Source organism: Scomber scombrus, chromosome 7, assembly GCF_963691925.1.
Source record: "Scomber scombrus chromosome 7, fScoSco1.1, whole genome shotgun sequence".
Taxonomy (NCBI): Eukaryota; Metazoa; Chordata; class Actinopteri; order Scombriformes; family Scombridae; genus Scomber; species Scomber scombrus.
Window position 1 is genome coordinate 16,131,334 of NC_084976.1, and position 24,927 is coordinate 16,156,260.

At 40.7% G+C, this 24,927-nt stretch overlaps 3 protein-coding genes across 4 annotated transcripts in view; 2 read left to right on the top strand and 1 right to left on the bottom strand.

Moving 5' to 3' along the window:
• The first annotated feature begins 361 nt into the window (after positions 1-361).
• Positions 362-8,555, top strand: si:ch211-257p13.3 (kinesin-like protein KIFC3). Its single transcript, XM_062422618.1, has 19 exons — positions 362-460; positions 697-793; positions 949-1,106; positions 1,234-1,486; positions 4,111-4,283; positions 4,549-4,614; positions 4,844-4,981; positions 5,093-5,290; positions 5,479-5,652; positions 6,245-6,392; positions 6,517-6,647; positions 6,758-6,869; positions 6,946-7,127; positions 7,205-7,309; positions 7,425-7,555; positions 7,645-7,765; positions 7,849-7,978; positions 8,075-8,304; positions 8,430-8,555. Exons 1-19 carry the CDS (start codon positions 362-364, stop codon positions 8,553-8,555), a joined length of 2,772 nt encoding a protein of 923 aa, XP_062278602.1.
• A 2,697-nt stretch (positions 8,556-11,252) lies between these two features.
• ccdc12 (coiled-coil domain containing 12) lies at positions 11,253-21,359 on the bottom strand. The gene is made up of 7 exons (XM_062421999.1): positions 21,262-21,359; positions 16,504-16,577; positions 12,919-12,998; positions 12,674-12,735; positions 12,557-12,591; positions 12,383-12,459; positions 11,253-11,596 (listed from the first exon to the last, which is right to left on the bottom strand). Exons 1-7 carry the CDS (start codon positions 21,343-21,345, stop codon positions 11,517-11,519), a joined length of 492 nt encoding a protein of 163 aa, XP_062277983.1. The 5' UTR covers positions 21,346-21,359; the 3' UTR covers positions 11,253-11,516.
• Positions 21,360-23,435: 2,076 nt separating this feature from the next.
• Positions 23,436-24,927, top strand: part of nbeal2 (neurobeachin-like 2) — a 35,335-nt gene continuing 33,843 nt past the window's right edge. For both annotated transcript variants that reach the window (XM_062422000.1, XM_062422001.1), the window contains exon 1: positions 23,436-23,948. In XM_062422000.1, coding sequence (XP_062277984.1) covers positions 23,874-23,948 — 75 coding nt within the window. In that variant the 5' untranslated portion in view covers positions 23,436-23,873. The remainder of the gene's footprint in view (positions 23,949-24,927) is intronic.

Consider the following 24,927-nt stretch of genomic DNA (forward strand, 5'->3'; position numbering starts at 1 on the left):
GGAGAAAGGGGAGGAGAGAGAACAGCAGAGAGGGATTCGCCCAGGAGCTTCAAGGTTTGGGATGCTGTTGCAGCTCTGAGAACAAGAGCTTCATTGGAAGATTTATCATTGACAACACAAATGGAGCATGAGAGGGGAATACAAATGACTGGAATGTCAGATTGTCATCGCCAAAGAGGAGAAGATATGTGATAAGGTAAAAAAAAAGATCATTATGCATGATTGTATGGAGTGATTACATGGAAAGGAAAGGAATGTCAGGATGAGATTTTTTTTTTCTGCTCAGCTTTGTTGCATAATAGATGTGTAGCCTATGTGGGTTTTTTTATATCATTTACAGGGACTCTTGGACAGCGTGGAGATGTATGCCTTCTACTCCCTTTTAGTCTACATCTTCTACACTGTCTTTAAGAAGGAGGAGGATGAAGCCTTGGAAGGGGCGTGCGGAGCTTCCTCCGACGTAAGTCTAGCCACATCATGTCCAGCCTCAGGGGATACTCTGTCAACATTTTTTGCAGGGTAACATGCATGCATCACATACCCCTTGGCAATTTAGACAACAACAATGACTATAAAGGATATCCAAATGGATAGTGCCATTGCATGCAGCTCTGTGCATGTCAATGTGAGCAATGTGTAAATATTTTTTCTCTGTGTGTGTTACCGTCTGACCCTCATATATGTTGCTGTGCTCAGGAGCAAGGACCTGTTTCCATGGAAACAGGGAGCAGGAGGAAAGATGGCCACACCTCCAAAATTGGAAAAAAGGCTTGTGCTCGGCTTAGTGAATCAAGTGAGTGCTCAGATAAGAGTATTTATAGTCCAACATAAGGACTGTTGTATGATATAGAAGAATGATACAATGGATAAAATGTGTGTGTGTGAGGGGTGTTCCCAGCAGTGGATGCATTCCTTTAATCTTTGTTTATATGATTGGTTGTCATCCAGGCAGCAGCAGTGACAGTGATGAAATGTCTCTGAGTGATGAAGATCAGGCAGTTGGTCCTGACATCCCAGCAAGCACTCCTCTGGCTGCCTTTTTGTCCTTCAAGCAGGAGGCTGAGAAGAGGAGGGCTTCTCAAGTTCAGCAGGAAACAACAGGAAAGGTAGTGAAACTGTATCATTACCTTGACTGAGCTGTTTATACTCTGCGGGAACGACAACATAAATCAGTAGGTCCCCAAATAGGATCCTCTGCAGTGTGAATAAAATTTGTGTGTCTGTGCTGCGCAGGTGACAGACTCTCCCTTGGTGGCGGTGATGTCCCACTTGCTGAGTTTTCTGGAGCAGTACTCCCACTTCCAGCAGCTGCAACAGCAAGCTGACCAGTACCGCGTCCAACTGAAGAGGCACCGTGTCCAGCATCGCCGCCAGATGAAGGCCCTGCGGGCCTCCTACCGCCAGCGCCTCAAGGACAAGAACAGCATCATCAGCAACCTGGAGGAGGCCATCACCCAGCAGCAAACCCCCAGTCCACTGAGCGAGGGTGAGGAGGAAAGGAGAAGGGTTGGGTTATTAGAGGGAGGAGAAAGGGAAGAGGTAATGGGGGAGGGTGAAATTAAGGTGCAAGAAGGATGGGTTTAGATTTCCATATGGTGGGTTTGAGAATGATGAAAAACAAAGAGAAATAGAGGCCACGGGGCTGTAAAAGCTCACATAAATAAGGGGGCAGCAAATTGTGCAAGGAGTTAAGGGAGATTTATTTTGTGAGACCTCAGACTAGATGAGATCATCTGATGGATGGAGGAACATGGATTAGAAGGACAATGAATAAAGGAAGCCACTTTAAGATACTTGCCATGATAGCTGTATATCTACAGGGTCATTTAATAGAGATGGGGATGATATTTTCTTTCCTTGACAGTTTTGGAAATCCAATATTTTTTTAATTACTGTTGAAATGTGAACAGGATTTGAAGTGAGATCATTTAAAGGGAGAGAAGAGAGGTCTTTTCTTTTGCTTATGCGGGCGATCAGTTTTAAAGACAGTGTATTACACTTCAGTGTCCTATGAAGTGGTTTTTCCTTTGTGGATTTTTTTCAAGTGGGGATCTTCTCATAGAAGAATAACGTCATCAGCAGTGGAACAGACTGATTAGATTTATGAGGGTTTTGGTGTAAGTCAAGCTGGCATTAGAGGCTGGACTAACACTGTGCAGCTGCTGCTGACCTCAAAGCTTTAGGCTGGATGTTGGTGTCTGCTATGTCTCAGACTTGACCAGATGGTTCTCTGACCTGAGGGCTCCACTCTGTCTCTGTGCATATTTACAGTATGTTGACAAGCTCATGACTCTATGAAGCTGTAGACAGATGAGATTCCTGTCTTTAGGTTGACTGATACCACCTCAGAGAAATGTGCCAATGTGTATGATGACCAGGCCGGGCTGTGTACATCTTAGTGTATAGGTGTGTTGAAGTGGAGGATCTCATGCATACTGACTCTCATTAGTCGCAGGACATAGATACAAGATTATATGGCAAGAGTCTTTGATACTTGTATAGTGACTCTGTGGCTTGCTGTCATGAATTAAACATTGATGAGAGTGCTGTTTTATTCCCTGCTAGTGCACTTACAAGGTCTGGCACATGCTAGGTGCCACGTGCACTCGTGTTGGACTAAAAATAGCCCGGGGTCCATGTCCCAGTGTTGTAAGACCATTAGGTTTGTTTGTTTACTGTAATGCAACATGCACATCTTAAAGGACAAGTTAGCAATTTTTAGCAAAAAGTCTCTCAAAAAACTACAGTCTGGTGCCCAAATGAACATCGACATGTGTTTTTTTCTGTAGTCATTCCTCCTGTTCATACTGATGCATTAAAAGATCTCTCTTAATGCACTTTCAGTGTAAGTGATGGGGGACACAATCCACAGCCCTGTGTTTGTGCAAAAATGTATTTGAAAGTTTATTCCAAGCTAATATGAAGCTTCAGCTGTCCAAATTAGTCAATTCACGTCAAAATCTCTCCAAGGTACTGTCTTTCTAGTGGCAAATTATTTTCATTACAATTCTTCCACTTCAGCTGAACAGGAAAGTACTGTCCATTAAGTCCTAAGTTATGAACAGGAGGAATTATTACACATGTCAGTGTTTATTTGGGCACCAGACTGTTGTTTCAAGACAGACTTGAAAAATTGGGAACCTGTTCTTTTAAGTGTAAAAGTGTTGCTTTGCCTCTTGGAAACGCATTGTCTTCACCACTGATGAAATCTGGCTGGGTTGTGATCTTCTGTTCCATATTTGATCTGTTTGAATGAATGGCTGGTGCTTGATTCAGTAGTCAGCAGTCTTTTATCAAAAACATAACAAGAAAATTCAGACTTACTTTTGTCCTTACTTTGTGTTTTTGAGATGGAGGAAAATCAGCTTTCTTACACCATTTCAGGTTGCTGTTTTTACATTTTTGAAAGCCTTTCTCAGTGCCTGTGACTTTTCACATTTTTATCAGCACCCCTGGTGCACAGCTACAGCCTCTCCTTTATGCGTGTGTCCTTCCTGGCACCACCACACACCACCACTTCCTGCACCACTGTGACACAGCAAACCTAACATGGTGTGTTGATAAAATTAGCATAAAGCCCTGCAATGAAAATCAGCAGTGACAGAGCGTGATACATCATTGAGGAGGAAGAAAGTGATTAAAATGCTGTGGGGTGTGCTGCTCGTGTTCCTCTTTGAACTACAGAGGAATTTTAGCAGGTTGTTGCATCTTGTAAATGTGAATCTGGGTTCTGCAATGGAGCCTGGCTGCATGTGAGAAGCTGGAGTTGCCATATAAGTCTGTTACATTGCCCTGGATACTTGAGAGTGGAAACACAGCAATGTTGTTAACTTCACTGCATTGCATAGTGACTACGTGGTGCGTGAAAGAGCTGTAAATGCATACTTAATGTTCATTAATATTACACACACGCATGCAAGCGGTCAAGTGCACTGTGAAAACTGGTCTTAACTGAAAAGTCTTCAATAGAAAACAGGTCAAAGGATGTTGAAATTATATTAGCTGGCATTGTGTCTGAGTGGCCTAATATGAATATAGGCCCAAAGATGAAAGAATATGACGATGGTTTGATGATGAACATGCTGATGATTTGTTATTTATGTCTACCAGGTGAGTGTAGCAGTGATGCAGGGACACACGCTGGGGTCCACAGGCTGGTGGAGTCTCTGTATGGGCTGCAGGGTGAGAGGAGTAAGCTGAGAGGAGAACTCCGTCTGCTACACTCACAGCTGGAGCAGAAGGAAAGGGACAGACACTCGCGTATAGCAGCCTTTCAACAGCAGGTGGGCAGCTGCATATTCATTTCATTCCAAACATGTCTTACCTGAAATCCATTTTAAAACTAAATCAATCAATCAATCAATCAATCAATAATAGTAATAATACCCAAAACAGATGATTGTGTCAAAGTGTATTATGCCTTGATGTATTTGGAAAGAGCAAGTGTCTTCATTTTCAAGTTATGACTCACAATTACATTCATTTCTTCTAAATGTAAAGTTGAATTACAGTATATGACATTTTAAAGAGTTCTAATTTCTTGCACAGATTGATGATCTCAAGGGTTGCATCGAGGAGCGTGAGGAGGAGCTGTCAAGACTGAGAACTGCCACCGTAAGCACTGTGAACTATTGATTTAATAATTTATCAAGTGTTTGTCACTTTTCAAACCATCAGCAAAGAAGCCACAGTGTATTCCTGCACCCACTGATTGAAATGCCAAGCCACACTTTATGTTCTGTCTATGAGGATAAATTTCAGTGGAATTTCAATGGCAATGTGTTTTGGTTTTGATGCATCTCTCATTCTTATTCTTGGGCTCATCTCATCGTTGTGTCTTCAGGGGGCCACAGACTCTGAGAAAAGGGTACTGTGTCTGTCGGCGGAGAATGAGACTCTGAAACAGAGCCTGACTGTTACTACAGGTCTCCTGCAGCAGCTGACGACCATCCCTTCCCAGTCCAGTACCCTGCTCATAAAGGTGAGGTGCACAGATGTTGCTGAAAGCTCACAGACATACTACCAAGGCCCCCGTCAGTGACTGCAAAAGACACATTTTTTTCAATGTATATTGTTTTATTTGCTCTGCTAGGAGAATGAGAACCTCCGAAGCAGAGTGCAGCAGCTGGAGATGTCCCTCCAACAGCGTGCTGAGCAGCTGTCACACCTGGAGCGACAGAGTGAACAGAGCGAGTGGAGGAGAGGAGAGGAGCTGAGGAAGAGAGAGGACAGAGTTAGGGAGCTTCAGCTGGAGTTGGACAGAGAGAGAGGCAAGGAGCCAGTGGTTAAGGTAATTCTAATTGGAAAATAGAATTGGTTTGAATAGTGAAGAGCGACATTTGAAGTGTCAGTTAAACTTTAAAATCAGCTTTTTGATGCCTTTCAGATTGAGATATGTCAACTGGAAATACACTGTTGGTTATTATGAAGAGGGAAATTGACAGACATTGTAACCTTAATTTTCACGTTCTTTCCCAGTATGTCACCCAGACTGTGGAGGTGGAATCACCTGCCACAGTAAAGCAGCTGAGTAAAGCCAGACATAGGAACGAGCTCCTGTCTGAAAAGCTGTCCAATCAGAATGAGCGGTGCAAACAGCTGGAGGAACACATCAGGAAATCAGATGAATACAGCTGTAATCTGCAGCACAAGGTAACAAGGAAAGCCGCTCATAATAAAGAAGTTTGGTGTCATATATATAAGTACATGTATGCGTATGCAGTACACCCACACAAGCAGACTGAAACTGAAAACAAATATAATATATAATATATTTAACCTCTGTTTGTAGATGTAAATAACTTTCTGTGCTACAAGCTAATGAACATGTTCCAGACAGCAATAAGATGAAGCATCATTAGTCATTTTAACAATATTTCTCCATAATAATGCTAAATGTCCATCAGTTCACAAATTATTACTGTTGGATGGTGGCCATTGAGATGCAAGAATACTGGCAATAAATTCCAGGTGGTCCTCCTGATGCCATCAACTTTAATTAAAAAATGAAAGAGGCAGAATTGACAGAATCCAGAGGGGTAGATAAACCACACCCTGTTGAGAGAACGGATGATCAAAGCAGAGAAAAATCAAAGGCACAAGCAGGAAGTTTCCACTTTGCTCCTGGAAATTCACAACCGTGATCAATTTCATTGACAGATGGACTCATTACAGAGCTGATCCTGCACACATTGGACCAGTCAACCTGACAGATTGATAAATTGCTGTGCTAAAACTTTGACAGATTGCAGCGTACGAGCGAGAAATCAGTAAACTGAGAGAAGAACTGCTGAAGGAGATTGGCCATTTGGAGGAGAAGAAGGAGGAGGCTGTGAAGGCTGCTGCCTCCTGCTCAGCAGAACATTTTCAGAACCTGCAGGACCAATTCTTCAGTGAGTTACAGAATAATAAAACGATTATGGTTTCTGCACACAAGAAAATGGAACACTTTAAATACATTTATTGAGTCAAAACCTTATTTGATCATGATCCTACATTACTTTTTCTTTTTTGCAGGTTTACAGAAGCGTCTGACAGCACTCCCCCCTACTCTGCGCTGCATGAAAACAGACTATGCCAGCCTGAGGAGCCAGGTTCGAAACTTCTCCGACTTTTACGGAGCAGCTATAAATGAAGCAAAAAAACAGGTAGCACATCACTTCACTATTGGTTCCCTGCATTTATGAGAAAGACAATAATGACCAAATTGATGAAACTAGTGTTTCCCGTAGCTTTCACTCCTTTCTGTCTTTGGTAGATTTCAGCAGCTATCAGTGAGATGTCTGAAGCCAACAAAGATCTTCTTGAGAAATACAGGAAAGAGGTTGCACTGCGCAGGAAGTACCATGAACAGTTGGTCGAGCTTAAAGGTATGCCGAGAGAGAAAAGATGAAGTTCAGTGCTGAAAATAAAATATGCACTGTTAACCTGGATTTGTGCTTTCAGGCAACATCCGCGTGCTGTGTCGCGTGAAGCCTGTGCTGAAGGAGGACCAGCACAAGGAGGGCCAGTCTGTGGTGGTGACGACAGACCCAAACAACGAGTCCTCTCTCAATGTGCTGAACAAAGGAAAGGGTCGCATCTTTGAACTGGACAAGGTCTTCCATCCTCAGGCAACACAGGAAGAGGTAGTTAATACGCTTATTAATGTATAAAGGTGTTAAAATCATAACAGGAACTCTAACCCCACATTTGCTGTTCTTAGGTCTTTCAGGAGATTGAGCCTCTTGTGACCTCCTGCATCGATGGCTACCATGTCTGCATATTTGCCTATGGACAGACTGGCTCTGGAAAAACTTACACCATGGAGGTATACTTACTAGTTAAACAGTCATAAAGTGATGGGTTATTTTAGCACCACACATATCTGTACAGGTATTTGGTGCATAATGTAGACTGCAGGCTGAGTATCTTTTGATTGATAGGGCAGTGTGGAGAACCCAGGCATCAACCAGCGAGCCCTGAAACATCTCTTCAGTGAGATCGAGGAGAGGAAGGACATGTGGTCTTACACTGTTAGTGTCAGCTCTGTGGAGATCTATAATGAGGTGCTAAGGTATGCTGCACCTTTCTTTGGATATCTTTTTATCCCTGCCTGTCCCAAGTTAGAGCTACTAGACAGTGTTTTCTTTTTTTGTCTCTCAGAGACCTCCTGAGTAAGGACGGTGAGAAACTGGACATTAAAATCAACCCGGACGGGACAGGACAGCTGCATGTCCCGGGCCTCAGGGTCGTCGAGGTTAAGAGCTTTCAGCACATCAAGAAGGTGACAAATGTTGCTCCAATGAGTTTTAATCATAATTTGTATGGTTCAACATAAAAACGTGAAATATTTTTGTTTGTGTCAAGCTTTTAGCCACAGCCCGTAGGAACAGGATCACCTTCGGCACTCAGATGAACCAGCACAGCTCCCGCTCCCATGCTCTGCTCTGTATCACTGTCGAGGGCACTGACCTCGCAACCGGGTCCAAAACCACCGGTCAGTCCACACACTCATCAAAAAAAGTGTTTGAAGGTCTGAGGTTAGTGTTTTCATCATTCCACCATTAACGAGAACTTGCTTTTCTTTCCTCAGGCAAGTTGAACCTGGTCGACCTGGCAGGCTCGGAGAGGGTATGGAAGTCTGGTGCAGAGGGAGAAAGGCTGAAGGAGGCCCAGAATATCAACCGCTCCCTGCTGGCACTGGGGGATGTCATTCAGGCACTGAGGGCACGGCAGACTCACATCCCTTTCAGGAACTCCCGCCTTACATACTTATTACAAGACTCCCTGGGCAAAGGCAGTAAGACAGCCATGGTGGTGCAGGTAAAATTACTGACACAAATGTATAGATTTACAATATCAGAAGTCATATTTGCATTAATTTACGCTTATAAGCCTGTGTTGTCCCTTGTGAAGACCCTGATTTTATTTAAATTTTTCTTCTATAGGTGTCTGCTCTGGACAGTAACGTGGGAGAGACACTGTGCTCGCTGAAGTTTGCCCAGAGGGTGTGCAAGGTGGAGCTAGGTCCTGCAGCCAGGAAGATCGAATCTGGTGGAGGGCAATGTGACTGACTGCCTTGAGTCAGCCACTTTCTGTACCCAGTGATCACCAGGAAGCCATGAATGCACCAAGTCAGAGTATCATCCATCCTAACAACTAATCATCAATAGGTCAACAGCAATCCTGCTCAAGGGCTAAATCTGTGGAGGTCTGTTTCGTTTTGAGAATATTGGCCTCCTCCTTGCCATTTTGCGCTTCTGACAAGTGATAACTCTTTATCATTGGCTAATTTGCATGCAGGAGTATTTATTCTTCCACACTGAGTGCCAAAACAACCTCTGCCTCGCCCACGGTTTAAGATTTGATGCTTCCTTGAACCGCCAATATCTCAGTTTATCTAGGTTTAGTGTGATTTCCACAATTGCAACACTTCAGTTTGGGCTTTTTGCAGTATTAGTCATCTTGCTATAAATGTCTGTAGTTTGTGAGCTTCATCTCCAATGTTGTATATTTTTGAGGGTTGTAGTGTATAGGAGGATCTGTTTTGTATTTTAGTCATGGGCTATTAACCATTTCAATGACACCTTTAAAGTCACATATTTGTGTAGATTAAGTGAAATTCAGAAGAGCAGTGATGCTTTCTGTTTCTCTTTAGCGCCTTGGCCTTTTGAGAATAGGAAAGCTGTTGACGGCAGCAGGTGGCCTGGTGCTAGTGACATGAGCTGTGCAATATCCTCCTTATTGAGGAGGCAGTTTGGGCCTAGGTGGACAGAAGATGCACTTTATTGAGAAAGTATAGGATTGTGTCATTTCGGAACAGATATTTAGGTGCTTGCAATAGATATCACTAGTGAATGTCATACCAAAAACAGCTTACTGCTATTTGTTCATCATTGTTTCTCTATTTCATTGTTTCTCTATTAATCACCCATTGAATCAAAACATATTTTGATTCAATAGTAGCAAGACTTAATTTTGCACTGAATTAATATTGCAGTAACTACCCGTCAATGCGGGGCGCTGGGGCGCCGCCCCCATCAAATATCTGGCCAAAATCTACTTAAACATATTAAACATAAATGAATTAGATAATGCTAAATAATTATGAAATAAATAGTATTTGTTAGCAAGATGGTCCTGTTAGCCTCTAAGCACCTGTCATCATTCATTATAAATCGATTCCAAATGGTATTTTATTAATTTCTATATGTACTTCCTGTATGTGGGGCGCCGGACTAATGGAAGTCAATGCAAGCCCTCAAACTTTTGACAAGCATGTGACCTGAGGCTGCTGTCTCATTGGCCTGCGTCACGTTTCCGACGGGGCACAGCTCAGTGCGCCCCGGACACGCCCACTTTTATTGGCAGCGAATTGTTGTTGTTTCATGTTTTTTAATCTACTGTGATTGGACAGTTCTGGCTGTCATTCACGCCGTCCCGTCAGCTGCTGTCACCCAAACTCCTGCTGACGGTAGGTTCAGGAGATGACGTTAAAGTGGAGCCGCGGAAATTAAAGAAGATTATTTTGTAATTTCTCTACAAAAACCTAATTTCACAAGACTTTAACTAGAAGAGAGAAAGAGGATAAAGCAGCAGCAGGTGATGGAGGAGCTGAGAGTATCTCCTGCTGCTGTTATGATAAACGGAGCTGGCTAGCTGGATGCAGTGTGAGTTATTGCTTTTATTGCTTTATCTGTTTCCTGTTTCAAAGTGTCAGCACCGAAACGTTGTGGACAACGACAGGGGAACGAGACCTAAAACATCTCTCTGAAAAAAATCAAACAGAAAGCTGCAGCCATCGAGAAAATAGCATGGAGCTAAGTTGTTTTTAGCAGACTTAGCATTGCGGAGCTCTTTCTGCAGCTGTTTCACCACATCTGGCCACATGTAGACCTCTGCTATGCCAAGCTCCAGAAGAGGAACATAGATTCAGTCAGTGGCTGCATCCAGCAGCTCCAACAGGACATATAAAAGATCAGGTAGTAGCTGCATTGCTGTTATTAATATTGTAAAGTGTTAAAAAATACTTTATAAAAGACATAACTATGAAGTGTAAAAAACTAAAATGCATAAATGCAGGATAAGAAATGATGGAAGTAATTTTGACTATTACAGTTGATTTGGGTACATTTCATTATTAAAATAAGTTAAATAAATTATGCCTAATCACAGCAGTGTATAGTGCTTAATGCGCCATCTATTGTCATGTTTAGGTATTGCAACAACTAACAGATTACAGTGAAATCAGGACTGAAGACACAATAACTAAAATATAGGTGGTGTCTCTTTTTAAGCATATTACCTTATTGGTAACTCTGCTTTAACTGCTGGTATCTTTAAGTGATGTGAGTGAAATGGGCATTTTATCATGTCTGGTTATAATTTTTTATTCCTCTCTCTGTGGGTCAGAGATACTATACTGGGACAAACCAGGGGACATTATAGTGTGTCGTGTTGTTTTTAGATTAGTTTTTCTTTCTTATTTATATTTTTTTGCTGCGGTATGAAGTGGTGCTACGGCTTATTTGACACTAACCCAAGGACCACCAACCATCAAACTGCGCCCCCCCCAAACATTTTTGTCACCAGCCGCCACTGGTGCTTAGGTCACTTAATGATGATTAGAGTGAGTTTTCAGATAATTTTCTGAATAAATATGATGTATTTAAAAAGTGTGTTTTCTCTTACTGGATGCTCAACGACAAAACTACCCATTAAAAAAAAAATAACGAAAAAGGCATTTGAAAAAAATTCATATTTTACTGGAAATACAAAACATTACTACAACAAAAATATCTATGGTTACATTGGCTTTTTGCAATGCACCACCAACCACATATACAGATTGCATCATTACATATTCATACGTAACGATACAATGACACAACATAGGACTCACAAAGGGAAAGACCTGACAGAAAACGACTTTCTGTCATGATCAAAGTTGATGTGAAAGTACATTCCCAGTAATTCATCCTTGTGTTGTTCCACTATTACACTGCAGTCTCCTTTTGTTCCCCATCTGTCAGATCTCAGTCTGAGTCTCCCTCCTCTACTCCAACTGCTCCCACTGCTGCAGCCAGCTCCTCCTCACTGCCTCGGAGACGATCACCTGAACAGATACAAACAAGCACGGTCAATCATATTTATCCCTTCACTTCAAACCTCAATCACTATTTACACACATATATATGTGAGGATACTGGACATACTCTGGCCTATTCAGGTTAAGCTAACAAAACATGCACCATTGACAACTTGTGATTAATTGTCCCTGTTGCTATGAGTAAACAAAGTAAGAAAACAGCCATGGTGCATTTGTGATACCCTGTCCATAGATCATATAGTATGCTGGCAGGTTGCAGAGTTACTTCTGATGTAAGGAAATATAAAAAAAAGTCCTTTATATTGATAACAAATACAGCTACCATGTTTTATTTACCTCAAAATGTAGCTGGAATATTGTCTGGGTTAAAGAAATGACTCTTTGTGTCTGTTTACATGCAACTATGAACTCTTTAATGGCAGTCAAGAAGCCAGGCAAATTAACTGGGTCATTATGAAAATACATGTTATAACAAAACATGGCTATCTTAACTCGTAATGCTAGTAAATGGAGGCAATGTTTAATCACAGTCACATCAAAAACAAGGGAAAACCTCTTGTTACAGTTAAACCGGTTTTGCATTCTCCTGAAACCTTGTGTCTATTTTAAGAATCTGGATCACACATCAGTTGAGGAATCGCGCAGTTTATGTTATCTGTTGGTTTCAAACCTCTGTGGAGTCTGAAAACCACAAAGCAATTAGCCTAATATTCTTGTCTAGCTCACACAGGCTTCTCTCTGCAGCGTCAGGAAAATTCAGTGATAGGACGTAAAAAATGGGAAAGTACTAACGGATGAGTTCAGCGATGGCTCTCTGCGTTCTCCTCTCCAACTTCTCCAGTTTCTTTGCGACATCACGCTTTAGATCCCTAGATTCAAAATCACAATGTCAGCAACAGATTATTTTAATAATACCCAGATTTATGTGCAGTACAGGCTGGAAACTAATTTTCAGAATGGTCTTACCAGTCTGGCTTTCTTGGGGCAAGATTCGCCAGATCCTGAAGAAAGAAAACAGCTGAATATGGCAACCACTTACACTTCAAAAGAGGAGATCACATTTAGACAGAAGGGAGTACTCACCACTTCTTCAATGATGGGCTCTGGATTTGCTGCCTCTAACTGGTCTTTTACTTTATCTTCCACTGCAAACAAAGAATTTTTGTCATCATACATAAATTATATACGATTATGTGCACTAAACTTTCTGAAAGGGTGATATAAATAAAGTATGACATTAAAATATAAAATAATAAAACCCAAAAAACATGCACTATGAAGCCAAAAATCAAGTGAGTAAGTTTTGTACACGATGGAGGACTTCTCACCTGATGCAGGTTTGGCTTTGGGCACTTGCCTCTGCTTCAGCTCTTCATCCTCTGGAGAATAGTTTCTCAGCTTCAGCTCTCTGAGGAAAGAGAGACAGAAAAAAGGTGAGTACTTTTAGTGTTAATAGTTATAAGAGAGTAAAAACGTGGTAAATGCCTCATAATCAACCCTCACTCTTTATTCTACACTCCTGAGCTCCAGCAGGTGGCAGTGTGGGCAAATATATTCCACCGCAGGCTAAATGGACTAAAAAGACCATCTGCAATCCCTACACAGCTGCACATCTAATGTCTAGGAGGAGGTTGGGAATAATGTCCCTCTTTATTCCTATGAACACGTCTGATTAACATGTTCCACCTGCTCCTGGGCAAAGACTTTAGGAGAGCAGCAAACAGCTGAGGAATGCTTTCCTTGATGTCGAATTATTCAGTCTTTCATCACGTCTCGGCACGGAGGAATTCTTGGCAAGCTTATCGGACATCTTTGCTGATTATACAGAGGGTCCAAAGGCAGAGGTAAACTATTGTCTGACCAAGCACAAGACCGAGAGAGTTATCAGCTGTTCTGAGCTTAACGTGGATTTGTGATGAAGCTAGAGAGGGTGCGCTCTCGATACATTCATCACACGCCTACTGCCAACAGACAGACCGCTGCCTTGTATGGGTATGGGCAGGAATGCTAGTCATGTTCTGACTTTGGCTGAGTGAGGTCCAGTCTTAGTTCACTCATCTCTCTCCATGCCTCCTGAATCTCTCCTGAAAAGGCTGTGTCAGCAGAAGAATATGTTTTGTCTTCCATCTCACTATTAAATTCAATTCTTATTCAATTTACGTTGTCCTTGGAAATGTCTTAAATCTAATTTTGTTTTGTCCTCCGGATACAGACAGTCACCCGTGTTCGACAGCATTGAAAATTGTCTTGAGCAGTCACAATAAATCAAATAAAATGTGTTTTTAAAAAGACACTTTATTGGATTTATCTTAAGTAAAACTAAATCTTATGAGTAATATAAATATGACAAATCAAAACACTGTCACTATAATAAAACAAATGGAATAAAGAGGATAAAAAGGTTGATGTTTGTCGAAGCCCTGACAGCAAACAGCGAGCCATTGAGATTCATAGCTTGGAGTTTGCAGTACACATGAGGCGCTCGTCCAAGGCTGAACTCATTCAATGTCAAAATGTGTGAGATAGTGCCAATGTTATTATTTCATTGGGTAAAAATAATCATTTATTGGCCCTTAATATAATCATGTGATTTTATAATAATACAAATATTCTCTCATTTTCATTTCATCTTCATTGGTTTTGTGGACTATCAGTTGGGACAAAGACATTTTAAGTTGTACCTTGGACTTTGTTGAAATGGTGGTCAACATTTTTCTGATGTTTTATAGACTAAATGATTAATTGATAAAAAAAAGAATCAACAGATTAGTCAGTAATGAAAATAATCGTTAGGCACGCAGGTGGTCGAGTGGTTAAGAGTGCATGACGTATACGCAGCGGACCCCGGTTCGAGTCCCGGCCGGCGGACCTTTCTGCATGTCACACCCCCCTCTCTGTCCCATAATTTCCTGTCTCTCTACTGTCAAATAAAGGCGTCTATGCCAGAAAATATCTTTAAAAAAAATAAATAAATAAAAAAATCGTTAGTTGCAGCCCAATGGCACTGGTTCACATCTGACTGGGGATGTGTTGCGTGTGCTCTCTCTCTCTCTCATTATCTGACATCTAGCTACTATGTTTCTCTAATAAAGTCATAAAATTACTTAAAAACCTAAATTGAGGTCTGAGGAGGAGCACTCCTCAAAAAACTATGTCCTGTTAGCAGCCTTGGTGAAGTGCTATGTTGCTCACACTCCACAATACTTACATTTCAGGGGAAGCAAACAACATATTTGTGGTTTAAAGTTTCTCAAGAGCTTTCCACTCGGGAGGAATAATATAGCCATATGGTGAAACAACAGGTCGTGTAACTTCCTACAATATTTCCAAAGAGTTCTTCCTCCCAGACAAATGAATTTGATCATCAAAAGAAAGGGTCAGGGGTCACCAAAACATTCATACTGCTCATCATATGAGGAAATAGATATCGAGCCATTAGGTCTTTAGATATTTTATCATGGTCCAACATGTTAGTTTAAGAGGAAATTAACAAGGGTTTCATCTACTGGGAACCATTAATATCCGGACCAAGTTTCACACAATGTCAGGATATTTTGTTATAGATACTGAGTTACACTGTTCGGTCTCATCAAAAGCAGGACATAAAAAAAGATAAACAGACTGAAGGTGTAAATTTTCTGGCGTCCAAGGTTGACATCTCTCCTTTTTTCTTAACAGTCTCTTAACTTGATGCGACAAAACCTTTGGAGTGTGTTTACACATTTCCACTTGAAGCATACTGGGGCATCAAAGAGAGCTGGTGATAAATTCAGAGCACTGACCCAAGTGTGGCCCTCAGAAAAATGTTTAGAGAGGTGATCTGTGTCTAGGCAGGATGTGCAGCAGAGTGTTCAGTGTTTACAATGGTATCAAGCAACCTGCCCCATTCACCACAGTCAAATTAACTCCAGGCCTCAGAGAGCAGCCTTTTCATTTATCAAAAATAATTAGCACTAATATGTAACTCAATATCTAGGAAGCTTTTGCACTTCCTTTAACTTCATTTGCTGGAAACCAATCTATCCATATCTACATTTTTGAAGACAAACATAAAAAAGCAGCTGTAAAAAACACTTAACATGTGACAGGAAAACCTGCATGTTGCATTTGGTCCCTTTTGTGGAATAGATCACACACAGGGACAGTCGATCTATTTTGATGTCTCATTTGTGAATATTTTCATTTAAAAATAAGACTCATAGGTTGATTCTTCTGTTTTTTCAAGTCACAGTTTGGCAATCTGATCTCTCGTGCAATTTTAATACTAATCACAAGATACATTACAAACTCTGCTACACATATTATGCAGAACATAAAAAAAACCCAACAAAAAACGAGCACATCAAGACTGATCTATTTTCTTCTCAGACAAATGTCTAAATTAGGCCCTTAGACACTGCAGCTATTTTCCTTCTCATGAGAGTGATCTGTCTTCTTGGGCTGGAGGAAATACAGAGGCACTCCCTCAGTGCACAGTCATTAAATATAAACAATGGAAAAAGGTCTTGTAGGACAGGAAAGATGGCTGCTTCTTCCTACCGACTAACACACCGAGTTGAGTAAGCTGCAGGATATTTGAGCAGCTAATAGTACGAGGCTGTGATCGAGCCCAGTGTAAACACTGCATGACATGCACCGTGTTACAAGCAGATGGTGTTCAGATAGAGGGCAGATAAATGCTCTAATGATGTACTTGCATATCAGTTTCAGTTCCGTTTGTGCTGCTGAAAAAGCCTCAGTTAAACGGGCGAGCAACGTTGACCTATAATTGAAGAGATCATGATGTGTGTTAATGAAAATATGTCTAAAAAAAACAAAACAAAAACAAAAAGGCATGTTTATGCATGTGTATGTGTGTGTGTGTGTGTGTGTGTGTGTGTGTGGGTGGTTGTGTGGTGTGATGATAAACCAACCTGTGCTTCTCTTCTGCAGGCTCCTCTAGTGAAGCTTTTTTCCTCTCTGGCTCATCATCTCCATCCTCTTGCCTCTGTTAGAACATTTTTATACAATCATTAAAATAAATTTGCTGTACAGTATTCTCCAAATAAAAACATCACTCTTCAGTCAACAGGCTGACCACAGTGTTTCTAGTGTATAAACATGGTACTCTGCTATAAATAAATCTCTGAATCATTAAAAAATGTAAAAAGCTGACAATGACAGAAGACAAAAAGGCCAAACACTCGAATATCTTTTTAAAAATAAGGGCATGCATCAGCTCATTTCAGGGAGCTGCCACTCCAAAGATATGTACACTAGTCACATATTTGCATATGTAAACAGTATAAAGAACATTTGTTTACTGTGTTGGCCAGTCGTTTGGGAATCAAATTACACATGTGCATAGTGAGCTTTATTACTTGTGCTATTTAGGAGTTATAGTAGCTTGGGAACTGGGCTTTATAAATTAGGACAGTCAGATCACTAGTCATTTCAGGAGTAGCTGTAATAACAGAAGAGCTAACACGTTACCTTAACAACCACAGCATTTCTAACGTCAGGCCTACAGTAAGCTATCTACAGTGTAAACAACAGGGGAAACAAATTATGACACAGCCTTGCAGATATTCAGGGGAAAAAAATCATATTGACCCCTTGTGAAAAGTTGGAACAAAGGATATCGAACCCCGCCTATCTTACATTTTCCTGAAGAGGCTTCCTGTCCACCTGCTAGAACAATTCAGGGGGACTGACTCATTCTTGAAGTGCAGAACAAAAGGAAAACAACCCAAGGCTTCAGGAATGTTGACAGTCGTTTATCAAACATTGCAAGCCGAGCCAGTAAGGTTCGATTCAACGGCAGTTTAGTGTATTACGTTCTCGTCTAACTGCCAAAACAGTGGCTTGCACATTGAACAGAGTTTCCTGTTGCAAGACAAATTCATATCTACAACTGAAATATAGAATAACAGCGTCATATTTAAATGCTTCGACGCAGACAGCGGCTCTACTGCAAGTCTGGTGCAACAACCTGAGCTCAGTCCAGAAGGATTTGTGGGTCAAGACTTGAGGTGTGTGTTGATATGAACATTTGATAGCATCATTATCATAGTTTTATATCACAATTTGCTCAGCATACAATTTCATGGTGGTAATTACTGATAAGATAATGTTCTCAAACACTAGTCACACAGACGTTACACTTAACTGTGCAGCGTGTGCCGATGACTGCACACCTTCAATGAGACTGAAATACGTCAATACTTTCATCAAATCCTCATTTCCCTGTCTGTCTTTTGATTACAGTTATTCCACCTTTTACCGTGACAAATGTGTATTTACCAAAGAGCCATAGTTTAAAACTGGAAGCTCTCGCACTTCTGTTAATTGTTGGTTACAAGGAAAATAACTTTACAACTTTTCATATTTTTTAATCAAGTGTGCCACTCTTAGTTCAGTGACTTGATAAAAACAAGTGGCTGTAATAAATGTACCATTGTGTTGATCATTTTCCTCTATTGTTTTTTCAAAGACTTGAACACAAATAGGTCCAGTCAGACACTGATCACTTACAGTGAGGCCATGATGTAACAGTTTGCTCTTTCCATAACGGGTAAAAGACTGGACTGCTTCATAGACTGACACAAAATAATGTTACTCCTGTCCAGTTGTTGTCGTCTGGTTTATAAAATGTATGAAAATGGTAAAGCAAAATAAAATCAGTTTGCTCAAAGCCCAAGGTGACATCCACAAACATCTTATTTTGTCCATCCATCCATTATTTGCTGCTTATCCGGGGCCGGGTCGTGGTGGCATTAGGCCAAGCAATGTAACCCCAACATCTGTCTCCCTAGTAATGCTTGTCATCTCCTCCTGGGGGATCCCGAGGCGTTCCCAGGCCAGGAGGGATATATAATCCCTCCAGCGTATTCTGGGTCTACCACAGGGTCTCCCCACAGTTGGATGTGCCTGGACCCCCCTATAAAGGGAGGCATCCAGGAGGCATCATGACAAGATGCACGAAACACCTCAGCTGGCTCCTTTCAATGCTGAGAAGTAGCGGCTTTACTCCTAGGCTCCCCCGGATGTCTGAACTTCTGACTCTATCTCTAAGGCTGAGCCCAGACACTCTGGAGGAAACTCATTTTGGCCGCTTGTATCCGTAATATCTTTCTTTCGGTTAATACCCAAAGCTCGTGACCATAGGTGAGGGTTGGGACGTAGATCGACCAGTAAATTGAGAGTTTTGGCTCAGGCTCAGCTCCTTCTTCACCAAAACCAAAAAACCAAAATATTTACTATCTTTATTTCAGAAGCTGCAATCAGAGAATTTGAACACTGTTTAATCTAAATTGTATTTGTTAACTTTCTGTCAATCAAGTACCTGATTAAGCATTGCAGTTCTACTTACTATGGTTACGGTTACTCTCATGCAGACAACAACTTAAAATCCCTATTTGATGCAATATATGAAAAGTAGCATTATATGATGTTAAATTATGGATACTTGCTCAATGACAGTACAGGACCTGGAGACTCTATATGTCTGATCTATATCAGAGTGACAGTGATTTTTTCACTAATGTTGAACATTCAGTTGGCATTTTCCAAATGCCAAATATTTTCCGGTACTGTGAGGACTGTAAGAGCAGCATCACTGCTCTCCTCCCTGCAGCCACTTTGTATCTTGTATCTCTATCAGCAAAATACTGAGGCACTGCCTGCTCATGCAGTGCTGAACATCACATACATACCAAACAGTTCAACATAGACTGAACAGTCACATTACTCAACAGCACTGTGTCGGCTGTGGAAACCTTCACGTTTTTGGGTTCTACAATCTCCTGGGACCCCAAGAAGGAGTCTAACATCAACACAGTCATCACAAAGACCCAGCAGAGGACTTGTACTCCCTACGCCATCTTCGAAAGTTCAAAGTGCCTCAGGAGCTGCTGACCTAGTTCTACACTGCAGTCATCGAGTCAGTTCTCTGCATATCCATCACCGTCTGATTTGGATCGACAGGACTAGACTACAACTGACAGTTAAGTCAGCAGGAAAGATTATTAGTGACGACCTGCCCAGGACCTGTGCACCTCTAGAGTTAAGAAACAGGCAGGGACAATTACTGCAGACCCCTCATACCCTGAACAAAACCTGCTTCAACTCACTCCCCTCTTGTAGGTGCTACAGAAAACACACTGTACACCAAAACCACCCAACAAAGACGCAGATTCTTTCTTCTTGCTGTCACCCTGATAAACAGTTAACTCAGTAACTGTGCAATTACCCTATGACACTATAATACCCACTGTGCCTACAAATTATACATATTTTAAATGCAAACACAAAATGTGCAATAACATGCATACATTTCGTTCATTGCTATATATTTATATTCTGTACACAACCACCTACTGTATACAAAATGCACAATTTGTATCCTGTCTGCAGTTTACAGAAACAGTTTAACTTTTATGCAGACACTGTATGTTGTTCTTCACTTGGTGTTTCCATATTTACCTATTTATTTTTTTTATTCATTTGCTAAGTGATACTTTTTTATCTTATGTTCATTATTATCTTTGTTCGGCTTGCTGGCTTTGTGTATCTCTCTGAAGACTTATGTGTAAGTACAACGAGAGCCACTAAACCAAAGTCAAACCCCGAACTATACATAAACATACATGGCCAATAAAGTTGAGACTGATATGTAAGGCTGGGTATCGGTACTCAATACCTTTAGAGTATCGACCGACATGAATTGATACCAAGTAGCATCGAAACATCGCCTATCAAACGATACCTGCAATCGATCCTTTTTGCACCCAGAGCTAGAACATGACTGTTTGTATGGATTGCTCACAGCCAATTAACGCAAGTGTTCTTCAATTAATAAATAGTAACAATTAGAAGACTTTAAAGTTGCGTTTGTGTAAAAATCAAATCATTTACATGTGGAGAAGTGGCAGCATTTTCTGCAATTTAATGCTTCTATTCACATGATGGGGTATCAAATGAAGTACTCAATTGGTATCGGTATCACTGTAAGGGTACTTGGATTGGTATGGGTAACATAACTATTTAAACGATACCCAGCCTTACTGATATGTACCAAACAAACTATGGGACATTTTCTTTGGTTTGTGTGGTTCTGTCTCTGTGGACCTAAAGTACCACCAAGTGTTTTGTTATCATGACCAGCGACTAACCAGTGTTGACTGAACACCCTGGTCAGTGGTCTGAAAGGTTTAATACTAATCAATGGTGATAACTTCCTGGAGTTGTCATTTAACAGCTGAAAACTGCAGGTGAAGCAAATTCAACCACATTTAAATACATCACCATAAACATATATATTTTAAAAAAAGAGGATTGAGGTTAGAAATTAACAACGATCTTCAATCCTTCAGCTTTATTGTGGATATAAGATAACATGCTAACAGACAGTAACACTAACATGAGAATAAATACAGTACAAAACACTCTGACTCAGTTTAAATTTAATTTAGCTACACCTCTATAACATTTGGACATGTTTTACTTCCCCTTAAGCACAGCAACAAAGCAAAGAAGCAGGTTTATGACTGGTTTGCATGATGTAGGTTAAAGGCTAACGTTAGCTACAAGCTACATCTGCTAAACATGACCTTACTACATATAAAGCCGTGTTCCACCGAGGCCTAACGACATTTGTTTATCAGACATTTAATCTCCAGACAAATACTTACATGAAATTGTTTATCTCTTAATGCTTTTAGCCTTTCTTTTCTCTTCAGGGCCTGCACCTGTAGTGAACCAACATTTCGCTCCATGTTTGTTTCTACACGCCGCTCGGTTGTCTCTGAAATCCATTAACGCTCCTGATTCAGGCTGTAGATTCGACCCTCGAGCCTATCGATTGTAGTGGCCTGGTGTCTGATCATGTGATATTGTTTTGTTTGCTTGACAAATAGCTTCAAAAGTAAATTATTACATTAATTAAACTTAAAAAAGGTATTATTTCAAAATCTAATTCTTACTGAGTATAATGAGATTTGGCCAATTTTAAACACAGAAAAGCTTATGATAGGGCGTATTTTGGATTTATTGGCACAAGTAGGCCTAATGATACCTAAATTGATTTAACTTTCAGTAGCTTAAAGGCTATTTTTGAATAGCCTATTTAAACCTGCTTATAGACTACTAGCAGACCTGTAAGTCTACATTCAAGTAAATAAAGATCACACATAGGAAAGACTGGCACATTGTCCCGCCTGTGGACGGTCACACTCAGGTCCTGGATAGGAATGTAGGCCGTCGTCATGGTAATACAACTGCCTCAAGCTTCACTGTGTCCATCCTCATAATGACCAACAATTAGCATGTGACAATTCAAACCTGAATGATCAGAAGCATAACTCAGGTAAATCCATGACATTAAAGTAAGTAGTGTATTTGGAGTAAATGTGGCACACAGAAAAAGGGGGAAAAAATACCTCCAGACATAGGTAATAGATCAAAGTCAGCTACATTGTACAGTAAACTCCACTCTGTACAGAACAGACACACTGCAATGTCTAACGATGAAGTACATTTTATTTTACAGACAACATCTGTTTGACAGACCTACAAAAACATGACAAATATACACAAAACCCATTAAAATAATACTCAGAGAAAAACCTTCATGTACTGATTGATCCAAGCATACTTTCAAGAACCGTTCTTTTTTGTAAATTTATGATTTACTTAAAACCAATACAACAGTTTAAACTTTACTTACACTTTGTATTCAAGAATAAACACTTTCTAGACAATTGAAATGCGTGTGAGTACCTTGTTTTGACATGAAATGGTACGATTTTCTCCATGTGGGTTTACAGTAGACCAAACACCACCTGTACAACATCCAAATATTTCTTATAAGGTAATGCATCACCAATTAAATACTCTGAAAGGGATCATTCTTTATAATGAGTCCTTTTACTTTTGACGCTTGTGTACATGCTCATACCTCTGCACTTTTATTAGTTATATTTTGAATGCAAAACTGAATTAATGTCAACCCAAACATAAAAAATATTTTATTTCACCTTTGATCTCAGTCGCACTCTTTCTGTCAATAGATATCTGTGTTTACACCTTTATTGCTTTACAGTCTCCATCCAGGAAACAACGTGACAAAAGTATTCATAACAGCCTATTAAGGCACCTGCAGTCATTATAAGTAGCTGTTAGAGTGTGAAGTTCACTGCTTGTTTATGTGGTCTGTCATAAGCTACTTTTAGGGACACATTTCTGGATTAGGATCAGTTGATTGGGGGCAGCTTGTTCAAGTGGTGACAAAAGCATTGTCTTCAGTTGGGAAAAGGCTGGGGTCAGTGGTTAAGGTTACAGTGAGGTTTTAAGGTTAGGGGAGAGGTTAGGTTTAAGGAAGCAGTGGTGATGGTTAGGTTTAGGGTAAGTCTCCATGCAATTAATGTAATGTTCCCCATTACTATGACCTGACACGTGTGTCTTTATGTTATCAGCACAAACTGACAGCTTTATCCTCTGTCTAAAGACATTTCACAACACAAGCTTTTAGCCTTAAAATTGTGAATGATTGTATGTCTTATATATGTATATTATTTCTATTATGACGATTACTTAATAGAAATAAAGTGTGTTTTGTTAATGCATCTACTACTTGCTGGAGGAGGCTGCCTCTCTCGTGTGTGCGTGCGTGCGTGTGTGTGTGTGTGTGTGTGTGTGTGTGTGTGTGTGTGTGTGTGTGTGTGTGTGTGTGTGTGTGTGTGTGTGTCTTTAAGAACACCAGCCTACCTGTGAGCATGATCCACAGTCAACTCTTTGCTGCTTGCTTGTTGATAGTGCCAGACACTAGTTGATGATAACTTGCCCCCTCCTCATCACTCAGCGCAGGGCTGCACACCTATAATAACTGACTCAATCCGTAGTATGGGAAGCGCTGTCATGTTTTTCTGCTTTTGAGTGTATTGGGATCTGTAGCTTCCGTCGCAACTCTCTCCAATAGGAATCATACGGCAACAAGCTCGCTCTTAATGCGGACATGGGTGTTTCTCCAGACATACATTTCCACGCATTTCTGTTCCTGGTTTGACTTAATGCGACAGTGATCACACCGTCATGTTTTGCTTTTTCATGCCACTCTGATAAGTTTGCGCGTCGAAGCGGAAAGGAAAGCACTTTTGCGTGGATTTTTAAAAAATTCTGCCTGGATTTGCTGGAATGGTTCACTGGAGCGTGCCGCGACCTCCTGCTTTTAGGAAACAACTTCAAGCAGCCCTGGTGTTGACAATGCTTACCAATTGTATGTTTATTTGAGGGGGGCAAGGAGATAATGAGCAACCACAAGGGCGGCGGAATGGCATCAAAGGAAAGGCTGTATGAGCTGTGGATGTTATATTACACAAAGGTGAGTGAAAGTGCGGAAGACCTGACGGTGACACCTGTTGTCGCAGCGGCTTCTCTGCCTGAAGTTCATGACATGATAAACACATGTGTGTGCTGTCTATCCTGCAATATGTCATTTATTACAATCGGTTAAACGAGGAAGTCGTCTATTTTTGCGTGTTTGTATTGTGGCGGTTTCTGCCTTGTAAGTGCTACAGAGGGATATCATGTCATATCATATGACAGTGTCACTGAGCCATCTACCCTGACTTAAAGCAGTCAGTAATTAACACCATTTGAAGTGGATTAACCCACTTAATGAAGTATGTTTGATCCTGGAGCTACCTGCGATGCAGGTGTTAGTCAGACTACTTCCTCTTCCTGTTTCTCCCTGTGTCTCTTCCTCAGTTTAGGCATGTTGCATTTTTCAAACTATAATGGGATTAATATTGTTAAAAAAGACAATTGATAAAAAAAGATATTGGCCATGTTAACAGTTATTACCTGTAACATGTGTTTATATTGCTCCGAGTTAGCACTATTGTTACAATATTAAATAAGAAACATTATTGCATGTCTCTTAAAGGTACAGTGCCTAGAATTTAGAGGAATGGACTTGGCAGAAATGGAATATTACATTCATACGTTGTTTTTGTGATTCTTGAGGACCGTAGGTTCTCCTACATGCTTTGAGGGTAGAGTGAGGTGAGTTGTTTTCAACTGGTTGCAATCTGTAACCGCTTGATGCCGCTTAAATTTGGCACAATCCCCATATTGAGTGTTAAATAGCTTCGTATGGTATTTTGGTTTCAAATGTTGCCCACTGTGGGTGGGAATGCAGCTCATGATTGTTCATAACGGTGCAATATATTGATAATAAGGATGAAATCAAATGAATAGAAAAATGATTTTGCAGATGCTTTCATGGCACGTCTCTTCTTGAAGGAGAAAGACAGTTTGGCCATAAATCAAGTATTATTATTTAATGTGTTTGCAATCTG